The sequence below is a fragment of the Pelophylax lessonae genome (genome assembly GCF_965119305.1).
Source record: "Pelophylax lessonae genome assembly, chromosome: 4".
Taxonomy (NCBI): Eukaryota; Metazoa; Chordata; class Amphibia; order Anura; family Ranidae; genus Pelophylax; species Pelophylax lessonae.
Window position 1 is genome coordinate 289188595 of NC_138771.1, and position 12487 is coordinate 289201081.

Below are 12487 nucleotides of genomic sequence, written 5' to 3' on the forward strand. Positions count from 1 at the left end.
CATTTGCCATTGAACACCAGAATTGGAAGGTCCACCACTGGTGCCCTGTGCTTTTCACAGATAAGAGCAGGTTCACCCTGAACACGTGACAGATGTGAAATGGTATGGAGAAGCTGTGGAGAATGTTATGCTGCCTGTACCATCGTTCAGCATGTCCGGTTTGGTGATGGGTCAGTGATGGTCTGGGGAGCTTGGACCCATTGTCAGACCCTACACTAGTGCAGTGGGTCCTGGGTTCCTCCTGGTGCACAACAATGCCCAGCCTCATGTGGCGATAGAATGCAGCCAGTTCCTGGAGGATGAAGGAATTGATACTATTGAATGGGCCTCACGCTCGCCTGACCTAAATCCAATAGAACACCTCTGGGACATTATGTTTCTGTCTATCTGACACCACCAGGGTGCAACTCAGTCTGTTCAGGAGCTCAGTGATGCCCTGGTCCAGATTTAGAGGAAATACCCAAGGACACCATCCGCCGTCTCATTATGAGCATACCCTGATGTTGTCAGGCATGCATACAAGCAGGTGGCGGGCATACAAACTACTGAGTACCATTTTGTGTTGCAGAAATGCCTGCTGCATCATTTTTTCACTTTGACTTTCAGGGTGTCTTTGAATTCAGCCTTCTAGAGGTTGATAATTGTAATTTACATCAAACAATGTGGCATCATTTCATTCCTAACACTTTACCCATTCCATATCAGTATAGATATCCAGCATATTTTTCCCCATTGAGATCTGATGAGTTTTCAAAGTGTTCCTTTAATTTTTTGAGCAGTGTACAATCAGGGTCATTGATTTAAGTATATGCTAAGGCTAAACTTATTTTTTTTAGTTTTGCATACAGTGGGGAAGAGTTAGACAGCAATGCAAACTTAAAAAAGGGTCCTCACTAGGGATACGTACCCCTCTATGGTCTGCAATATACAAACATGGTCACTGATTTGTGTATATAAAGGCAAAACTTTTTTTTCTTTTTTTTAGTTTATGGATAGAGCAAGGAAGAGTTAGGAAGCAATGAAAACTTAATAAAGAATATTCACCCCTCTATTTGCGCTGGTGTCTATTGTCACAGAGTCAAAAAATAAAGAAACATCCAAAATTTTAGATTTGTCTGTATAAAGTTAGTTATGCAACAGGGAAAAATGTTCCATTGATGTTCCAGTAATATTTTAGAGGCGTTTGTATTATTTTAAGGTTTCCTTTAATGTCCTGTTGTGTATTCAAAGCAAGAAGTGAAAAGAAATCTGAGCGGGTATTGTGCAGCAAAAATAAACCTAATAGGGGTTTTAACCCTTCTCTAGTCTATCAAAACTTATAACAGTTTTGATTATACATACACTGTAAACGCAGAGAAGGTAACATTATAATGCAGGGTTTCTTAACCAGGGTTTAATGGAACCCTAGGGCTACTCCAGAGGTTGTTAGGGGTTCCCTGAGCAGTGAGCAAATTCTGCCTCTCAGATAGGTTCCCACTGACATCATTATTATTTTTAGCTATCTGTAAGGGGGTGATTTTTCCCAGTGACCTAAAATGTAAGGAGTATTCTTCTCACTGACTACCACACTAATGTATCATGAGTTGTATATATAGTCATTTTTAGCAGGGGTTCCCTGAGACCAAAAGTTATTTCAAGGGTTTCTCTGTGTTGAAAAGATTATTCCAATAATGGTGTGTTAAAGCCGGTTCACACTGAGGCGATCCGACTTCGAGGGGCGACCTGTGAAGGTTCACATAATGGAAGTCAATGCAAGTCGCTCCCAGGTCGCCCCAAAGTAGTACAAGACCCTTTTTCTAAGTCGGACTTGTGTCGCTCCTATTAGAACGGGTCCTGTGCTAATCAATAGCGAGCGACCGAGCGCGACTTGTCAGGCTGACAAGTCGCCTGACAAGTCGCGCTAGTCTGAATGGGGTCTTAAACAAAGCTATTTAAAAAAAATGTAGCAATAAAAAAGTTGCCATTGCCGGTGCTATATAAATACCTGCAATAATGATAACAATATATACAAAGGGAAACCCTAGTATGCGGTCATATTTTTTTTGCTATTTTCACACGATGTTACACTTTTTACTGAAATATTGAGGGTCTGTCAGGCATTAGCATTTAGACAATCACCAAATTTTGTTTTCATATATTTTTTTTTTTCATTCTAGTAAATTCTTTACTATTACCAGTCAGATACAGCAGCTGACATTTCACAAGTGAATACAGTAATAAACATTGTCCCTTGTCCATCCATTTACAAATAACGTGCTGTTAGGTTGAAATATCTGCAATTTCAATCATGCATTTTTATTACCTCTGTGATATAAAGATTATAACGGTTTTTATCCAAGAACAGATATTTTGTATTATTGGAAATGATAGCTACTTAGTGTTAACAGCTGCAGAGCAGAGCTTCTTAAATGTTATAGATGTCTTCTCTAAAGGATACATACAAGCAGCATGCTCTTCATTGCAGCTAGGTACAATCAATACTTCTACTAAAACTTATCCCATAAACCTATCACAGCTCACTCTGTAAATTTATCTAGGACATTTCCGAAGTGTCGGCCTAGTCTTTTACTGGAATACACACTGTATATCTGTCAAGAGTTGTACTGCAATCAGTAAATTTCCCTAGCAGACTTACTTTGGTAGAACACATGAATAGATATTATTCTATTTACTTTGTTTCTTGAGCAACTTTCATCTATTGCTACAACTGCTATAGACAAAAAATGTTATCTTTTTCAGTTTTTCTTATTAAATCACCTCACTTAGTATGAAACCTTATGTCCATGTAAAGCAAGTTATCTTTATCACATTGGGTTTTAATACATGGCAAGAGCAGTGTTATGCGGTATCATGAAGCAGCCAACCACAGTTTCTTCCAAGCGTGGAGAGGCTGAGGTGATTAGCTGTAATCTATTAAGCCATGCTATTTTTTTTTTTGAATTGTTAGTGAAGAAAACCTATTGACAATTTAGGGAGAGCCATTGCTGACTGATCCTATTGAAAATGCAATTTCAGTGCTTTTGACACTGACCCAGAACAGCTCTGCCACTAAGACAGACATTCGCACACTAAATATCCTGGCTTTGATTGATGTGTTCGGGTTGGTTACTCTGAGTCCATTAAATACTGTTTTAAGCACTGGCTCTCTGATGAAGATAAGTTATTTAGCTGCCTTTTTCCTTTGGTCCCTCATGGAATCAAATACTTTTGGACTCTGAGAAGCATTTGTTTGGTGATCCTTCTGGCCCGATTATTCAAAGGTTATTTACCTTGGGTGATATCTACCCCTCAGGAGAGGCCCGTTTTTTTTGGAGTGCTACTGCACCCAAGACATTGGACTGCACTAAGGACTTCTATTTGTATTGTTTGGAGGTGCATGTCCAGTGCCTTCCTCCTACCTATCATTCAATATTTGCCTTGGTACAGTTTTCCTATAATAAGCTGTGGCATCCTCTAATGTGCATCACTTTCAAGCACAAAGTAGAGGCAGTTTTCATGCAAGAGTTTTCAATTTTCATGCCAGTGAAATCTGTTCTTTTCATAGGATCTAGTAATTAGATGCTTTACATTTGTTCATATTTATTAGCAAACAAATATAGGATAGTACTAGATTTTGTTTTTATTCACAACAATTAAAGAATAGAAATCAATAAGTCTGTAATGTTCATAACTCAAAAATGCCGTGTTGGGGGGTCTGTTTATTTCTACATAGCCTTCTCCTTTCATAGGGGGCTCCAGAGGAGAGATTACTTACACACTAAAAACTATACAAACTTAATAAATATATGTATTAATGTATGTAAAAGTTGGACTTTGTATGGAAATTCAAATTATACCTTTTTTTTTTGTACTTTTAAGAATCAGACCCTTTTAAAATTTTGTATGTGCATATACATATTACACAGTATCGAGCAAGTGTAATTATTTTATATAGACCCTATGTAGCCCCTTACCCTTATAAGCAGAATTTGCATAGTTTTTGTTTGCAGATAGCCCCACTTACTTGTTTTATGTAATGGTCCAACTTTGTGCACATTAAGTGATCCCCTGCTTTTGGAAAGAGCTGAAATTCAAAAGCCAACCAGAAGCCAACCATGTACAGTAATTTAAGTCCAGGAGACGTATGAAAGAAATCCTGAAAATATCCTACTCCACCACAATCCTGACCTTAATGTCTGGAACTTAGTAGTCAACATTCAAACAATAAATGCAGCAGCAAGTCATTTGATTTGCTAACACACACAGATAGCTTTGTACAATATATACAGGAGTATAGTATGGAAAAAGGTGATTGTGCCTAAAAGTAGTGAATTTCCTATCTGACTTTCCTATCTTAAACATCAACGAATGAGGTTTTTATAGTGTAGATGCATAAATCACCTTAAACATCCGGTAACATTGTGCCTTGGTAAGGGATCATGGTGCTATGGAATACTTTCAGGGCTCCTGCACTCAGTCTGGACACTGGGAATTGCTGTGTAGTTGAAACAGCAGAGGATTGCATTATTAATGTAAACTTGTGTCTTGATAAAATTTGGCTTGAATACTAAAGCCAAAAAATGTTTTCTAAAAAAACATTTCAGAGCCTATTGTAAAGGCTAGAGACTAGATCTGTAGCTTATGATCAACTACACTAAACTATTAAAAAAAGATTGGAGATATGGGACTTTTTAGGTGTGCAAACACATTAGGTATGTTTGTATATAAAGTGAAAAATTGCAGCTAATCATGTGAAACCACCAGCAGCGCAAGTGAAAAATGAAAAACTCAATGTGATTAATTGATGAATTAGTACTATAAATATTCCTATCAGTAGTAATAATAAAATTGATAGAAAAAAAAATAATATATATATATATATATATATATATATATATATATATATATATAAATCAGCCCAAAATTATATTATTATTGTAATAAGTGCATAGTCCAAAAAATATGATATAATCGAGTAAAAAGAAAACTAGAAGAATGAACGAAATCCCTGTGAATGAAGAACTGATAAATCACCACAGATCACTGCTACCGCTGTGCATTATAACCTTCACTCTGTAACGCTCCTGCGTTTTTGTAGTAGGCTGGATTTGCAGCTTCAGAATCTCCACTCAGTAGTCATGTAGAGATGTGTTGAATAACCAGATCCAACTCTCCAGACTCATCACTGTGGGCCTGTCAGCTTCAGCATACAGATATACACACTCATTAAGATGTTCCTGGAGTGATAGGATGTATATGATAGTATGAAGATGATGTGCTGAAGGGACAGGTGTGAACAGTGACAGAGATGGTAAGCACTTGATAGAAATGTTCAGGAGAGTATTAGATGGTATTAGGTAGAATGCAGATAGGCTAGTAATCGAGTATGGTAATAGGTGGTAAGGACAGCAGATGACAAATACAGGATAGACTAACCCAGTGCAAGGATAGATGGTAGTAGTCTCAAGAGCTAGCAATCTATGTAACAGTGCAGATGATAGAATTAGTATGCATAGATAGTAACAGTCCTTATGTGCAGAGGTAGATAGTGTAAGTAAGGTTATGGAGGATTCCCCTGTGGGGTACTTATCACTAGCAAGTTAGTAGTAGAAGGGTCCAGTAGTAAGGGAGTGATCCAGTAGTGAGATACAGGGATCGGTAGCGAGGTTCCGGTCTGTTTCCAAGTAAAGGGAATAGCTGGAGGTTCCGGTAGCAAGGCAAGCTTGTAAGCATGTGGACACACGGCAGGGATAGAGAGTGAAAGCAGTAAGCCAAGAGTGATCCGGTAGCGAGATACGGGATCAGTAATGAAACTAGTTCAGGTAGCGAGATACAGGAGCGAGTGACATCAAGTATGGCTGCTCTGCAGACGGCTTGAACGAACTAACCATGCGGTTAGAATGAACAATGTGAGAGAGAACGCCGGCGGTTGAAATAGCCGCTCTGCGGCACTCGGCGATGACGTCATCCGTCTTAAAGGTGTATGCGTACCACCTAATTAGAAAGGTGGGACGCATATTTGAAAGAAAAGTGGAAAATAAGGGTACCAGAGGTACCAGAATCTTACACACTCCCATCAGATGGACACTCACCAGATATAAATACCCCCCATTCACATGGTTGGGCAAAATATCTGATATGGAGAGTGTCATTTGAATCTTCTAGATGGATTAGATCATCCCCTATCTCTTCCTCTAACGGTCACTCCGCAAGTAACATGTAAGAAGAAAAGCTCCACTATTGTGATAACTTAATAACTTCAACATTTATTTAAAAAAGAGATGTAATCCATTCACATGTAATCAGTAAAAACAGCGCTTGACACATATTATCAACAATTTCAATCCTCCTGTGTCCTCGCCACCTCCACGCTGGTTACAATAACTCCAGGGAATCATCCTATAGTCTTCTGAATGTAAGCCCAGTTGCCGTGTAATCACGGCTGACGCGTTTCGTCACCGCCTTATGTTAAATATAATAAACATTATTGCTTGAAATGAGACTCTATAGGCAAAGTTTTCCATTTATGGCTAGCTGTAGGCACAAGGCATGTAATACTTTTTACATTTTGCTGTGTAAGCTCTAACTCTGCTCTTCGCTGCTCCCTGCTATTTTCTAACGTGCCTAAAATTGTGAAAGGGAGAAGCAAGTTGGTTGCCATTAGCTTTCTTTCAGATCCTAAGGAAACTAAAAGCTGGGGACCTCTGCATTAGTTATTCGAAATGTACGTGTAAATTATAGAGGTTCAAGCTAAGTTTAGCATATTTTACTATTTAGGTTTTTTTTTTTCTGATATAAACATTGTCATTTTTTGTTTTGATTTCTTTAAGTGTTCTGTACAATTTATTTTATTTGCAGTCTTCTGTTGTGGTTTTATCAACTTTGTCACTCTCCTTTTCCTTGACTTGTTAGTCTGATCCAACCTCCTCTACCTCATCTGATGATTATCAATATGTTATGGAATCTAAACTACAAGAAATGGTCTCCATACGTAGGAAGGTAGTCCTACTGGACTTTACTTTCTATTGCTGAATAGAATCCATCTAACTTTATTTTTCATTTTACTGTTCTTTTGTTTTTATGTTATGCCTTGATTATTGATAATCAACCATTGTGCAATTTAGTGCTTCAGGGGCTTTTGATTTATGATAGTAGGTTTGTTTTCAAACCATGCACAGTCTGCATGTTACATTTGGCTGATTTCACTGCTCATAGGTACTCCTAATATATTGCTAGCGCTTGGATGTAGCAGGCCTCTGTAGCTGACACATTTCAAGCAATGCTGTCCAGCTGCCTGCTTCAGTACTATTTATTTTTCTAGAGTAAGTCTGCAGTTAGTAGTAGCTTGCTTTTGTTTTGGTATACTTTACTTGCTGACCATGCCCGGTCCCCAGACATTCACATTTCAGATCAGTTGCTTTGATTTTTTTTTTCCAGGCAGAAGAAAGGCATGGAAACATCGAGGAACGGATGAGACATTTGGAGACACAGCTTGAAGAAAAGAACCAGGAGCTGCAGAGGGTGTGTACAGTATAATATATTTTTTAAAGCATGCTAAGATTAGTAAATGTAAAAAAAAAATGGATTTACAGGTGCTCAGCCCTTTCTATGAAGAAATCTAGAGAGCTAGAAAGAGCCAATGCAGTGTGTCTCTACTTTGATTCTGGCCACCAAAGGGTCATGTTTTCCAGGCTTCAGATTTGCTAAAGGTTTGCTCTAATCAAGAATGAATGCTTTTGTGGAAACTCAATGGACAGGGACTTACAGCAATTTGGTTTTATTCTTAGCCTGACTCTAAGGTGGTGATAAAGTGATGAAGATTTATCCTGTGAGGGGAATTCCATCCTCAGACAGATGTCACCAGAACAGCTGTTCCCATTAAAGATTTCCCCTCACTTCTTGTTCTGTTGACAACTGTAAAATTTTAAATTTCCCATCAATTTTTGTCTCATTGACAGTGGTCCCCAGGATGAATAGAAAGGATAAATCTCCCCAGTGGTGAGAGAAACCTAAGAAGGGGAGTTACAGTATTTTCAGTTACATAAGTTTGATGGTTCCTAGTAATGTCCTTTTGTAATTCTTGAAATAGAATCAGCAGGCAAGAGGCTGCACATGGTAGAGCTATGCTCTGAAAAGCCTAATGAATCCAGTGGAAGTAAATTATCCGAAATGTGAAATGCACATTTGAAGTACTTCATCAACACTATAGTATCAAAAGTATTGGGACACCTGCCTTTACACACATAAAGTTCAATGGCATCCCAGTCTTAGTCCATAGGGTTCAATATTGAGTTGGCCCACCCTTTGCAGCTATAACAGCTTCAACTCTTCTGGGAAGGCTGTCCACAAGGTTTAGGAGTGTGTCTATAGGAATGTTTGACCATTCTTCCAGAAGCGCATTTGTGAGGTCAGGCACTGATGTTTGGCGAGAAGGTCTGTCTTGCAGTCTCCGCTCTAATTCATCTCAAAGGTGTTCTAGCGGGTTGACGTCAGGAGTCTGTGCAGGCCAGTAAAATTCCTCCACCCCAAACTCGCTCATCCATGTCTTTATGAACCTTGCTTTGTGCACTGGTGCTCAGTCATGTTGGAACAAGAAGGGGCCATCCCCAAACTGTTCCCACAAAGTTGGGATCATGAAATTGTCCAAAATGTCTTGGTATGCTGATGCCTTAAAAAAAAGAAAAACCACCCCAGACCATAATTCCCCCTCCACCAAATGATTTGGACCAGTGCACAAAGATGGATGAGCGAGTTTGGGGGTGGAAGAACTTAACTGGCCTGCACAGAGGCCTGATCTCCTGCTAATAGACTGCAAGCAATGTCTTCTCATCGAAAATCAGTGCCTGATCTTACAAATGCGTTTCTGGAAGAATGGTCAAATATTCCCATAGACACACTCCTTAACCTAACATTGAACCCTACAGACTAAGACTGTGATGCCATTAAAGTTTATGTGCATGTAAAGGCAGGTGTCCCAATACTTTTGAGAATATAGTGTATGTGTTTATGTGTTTTTGAATAGAGCTCAAGATTTGATAAAAATAAGTAAAAAAAACATTGTTTATTATTAATATAGCAAAACTGCTAGAAAGGAAGACCTTTAGAAGGGCAGTTCATCATATTGGTTCACTTCAAATATTTGGGCGACATTCATCAATTTTGTTGCAAAGCAAGGCAATGCTAAATGGGAGCACTGAGGCCAATATGAAACTATCTTGGTTCATAAATTCTTCCCTCTGTTGATATAAATTAGCACTGTGACAATATACAACCTGCCCCTGACTGCTTCATAATTGTATGTCTGTTTTCAGTGAATATCTGTTACATTTAAAGTGCTAAATCTGTCTCATACCTTTTCAAAACTTTCCAGAGATGGCTACCCAAGATTCTCAGAGTAAAGGGGCGGACAGCTTTCCATCTAATTTTGTTGCTAATTTGCTTGAAAAAATGTCCCTCATTGAATTTGAAAGTCCAACTGTAGCCACAACATTTTATTTGGTTTTGGACAAAGTAGGAAAGGATCAGAACCTCTGTTAACCACTTAAGCCCCGGAGGATTTTCCTGCTCAAAACCAGGGCCTATTTTGCGATTCGGAACTGCGAAACTTTAACGGATAATTGCGTGGTCGTGCGATGCTGTACCCAAATTAAATTGACGTCCTTTTTTTCCCACAAACAGAGCTTTCTTTTGGTGGTATTTGATCACCTGTGCGATTTTTTTTGCGCTATAAACAAAAAAAGAGCGTAAATTTTGAAAAAATAACAATATTTTTCACATTTTTTTATATGAAATTCCCAAAAAAATTTAAAAATCAAAATTTTTTAACATTTTAGGCCAATTTGTTTTCTGCTACATATTTTTAGTAAAAAAAATCACAATAAGCGTATTTTGATTGGTTTGCGCAAAAGTTATTGCGTTTACTAACAAAGGGAAAGATTTATGTCATTTTTATTGTTTTTTTTTTAAATAGTAATGGCGGCGATCTGCAATTTTTTTGTGGGACTTCGACATTGGGGCAGACAGATCGGACCCCTGACTAACATTTTTGACACTTTTGGGGGTACCAGTGACATTACTACAGTAATCAGTGCTATACATATGCGTGATTCTAACTGTAAAGGGGTGTGACTTGTGATGTAACAACAGAGACATACGATCCTACATAGCAGGATCATGTAGTCTCTGAAGTTACATCAGGGAGAATGACAGGTGGCTTTGTTTACATTAGCCGCCTACCTTTCTCCCTCTCCAGCAGGAGATTGCGAGTGACCGGCGGACATCGGAGCCCCCGGTCACTCGCGCGGGCATGTGCGGGAATGAGCGGGGACGGGAGCGCGCCCCCGGCGGTGCGCGCGCGCCCCCTAGAGGCTCCTGAGCAAGCGACGTAGCCCTACGTCGGTTTGCCAAGGAGAGCCAGACTGCCGCAGTAAATAGTCGTGCGGCAGTCGGCAAGTGGTTAAGGTTTTATTGCCTTCAGTATTCCTATTGGGAGGGTTTTCCCTCACTTCCTGTCAGGACAGGAGACGCAGACAAAATCAAAACTCACATTTTTTTTCAAGTAAGGAAGGGGATAAACATCTGACGAGGTTTTATTTTAATTTTTTTGTCTTTTTGGTCAATGCCTTTCTGTCCCTGTAACAACCACACTTTTTACAAGACGCATAAGGTCCAAGTGTTCACAGGTTATGTTCACATTTTATGCGGCATTAAAAAAATTGTTTACTGGCCTTTATGTCATGGTAGATATTTCTCAATTAAAAAAGAAGCAATCAGGATAGAAATATGGTACCTTTGTGGTCTGAGAGAAGTAAGTGGCCAGAAAAGAACCAGAACATCTTACATGCACATTCTAATTCTTGGTTAGTGCCTTACTTAAAATGGAGTAAGAACAAGAATTACAGCCCCAGACCTTTTAAGGTAAACCAACCAGTGATAGTGACATATTTTACCTTGACAGGTTCCCTTTAAAGCAAACCTGTGCTTTGGCCATTCTTTCCCATCACCGAATATTCTGACCTTTCCTTTGTTCCCTCGCCACTCTGTTCAGTGATGGTAAAAGAAGTACTCTGTCTATGGAGAGTAATATATCCCTGTGTAAACAATGCCAAAGTCCTGTGTGAGCTATGACTTCAAACAACTTGTAACTTACACAAGGCTTCAGCATTGCTCTTGTAGGCTGAAGGCAGTGGAGAAAAATGGACAGCAAGTATATGAAACTGTGGCAATTTGGATTAAAGTGCACCTGTTACCCAATATAAGCAAAGCACAGAATCACTATAAGGTCAACCATGTGAAGGTCCTCTTTTATTCAGGTCATGGTATAGCTATTGTGGTAGTAGTTTGTCACATTTACCTGAACTTGTTCTTTAATGTTATACATGTTTTGCCACTCTCTTAAGTACTGCCCTCTGTTCTAGTGACTGTTAGAAACGTACCACAGCAATTTTAACCACATGTATGAATCAGTCATCTTAATCCAATCAGCATGGAATGCTTCATGGGAATTGTTAATAGTCCAATAACATGATGGTAGCTGTGAAAGTTTTTGAAGGCACCCTAATCTAGTTACATCATTCTTCTCTAGAAGCTTTCTAGAAACTTTCTGCCTGTGCTATGGCCGAAAGACAGCTACAGCGAAAGCCTCCAGTGGCGGGAGGGTGTCAATAGACGTCCCCCTGTAATCACGCTGCTTGCGCGCCCCCTTTGGGCTCGGCTGATTATGGAACTGGGTAAAGGGCCAATCACAGCAGGCACTTTACCATGTAATCAGCTGTCAGCCAATGACAGCTGATTATGTAAGTAAATAGAAGCTGGTAATCTGCTTTTTCTCTCCTCATGATCAGCGTGAGGAGAAAAGCAGAAAGCCGGGAACAGGCTTCTGTTACAGGGACATCGGTCACATGCCCACCAGTACTGCTAATCAATGCCAGCCAATGCCACCTATCAGTGCCCACCAGTGCTACCTATCAGTGTTGCTATCAGTGCCCACCAGTGCCACCTATCAGTGCCAATCAGTGCTGCCAATCAGTGCCCACCAGTGCCACCCCTCAGTGCCCATCAGTGCTGCCAATCAGTGCCTCATCATCAGTGTCACCTATCAGTGCTGCCTATCAGTGCCCATCAGTGCCGCCTATCAGTGCCCATCAGTGCCACCTATTAATGCCCATCGGTGCATTGCGCGCCCCCTTTGGGCTCGGCTGATTATGGAACTGGGTAAAGGGCCAATCACAGCAGGCACTTTACCATGTAATCAGCTGTCAGCCAATGACAGCTGATTATGTAAGTAAATAGAAGCTGGTAATCTGCTTTTTCTCTCCTCATGATCAGCGTGAGGAGAAAAGCAGAAAGCCGGGAACAGGCTTCTGTTACAGGGACATCGGTCACATGCCCACCAGTACTGCTAATCAATGCCAGCCAATGCCACCTATCAGTGCCCACCAGTGCTACCTATCAGTGTTGCTATCAGTGCCCACCAGTGCCACCTATCAGTGCCAATCAGTGCTGCCAA

The 12487-nt window shown here is 39.9% G+C and overlaps 1 protein-coding gene across 4 annotated transcripts in view; it reads left to right on the forward strand.

Moving 5' to 3' along the window:
* Positions 1–12487, forward strand: part of PPFIA2 (PTPRF interacting protein alpha 2) — a gene marked incomplete at its 5' end in the record, with an annotated part of 484274 nt that overhangs the window by 330938 nt on the left and 140849 nt on the right. For all 4 annotated transcript variants that reach the window (XM_082256724.1, XM_082256723.1, XM_082256722.1 and 1 more), the window contains one exon: positions 7417–7500. In XM_082256724.1, the coding sequence (XP_082112850.1) occupies positions 7417–7500 (84 nt within the window). The remainder of the gene's footprint in view (positions 1–7416; positions 7501–12487) is intronic.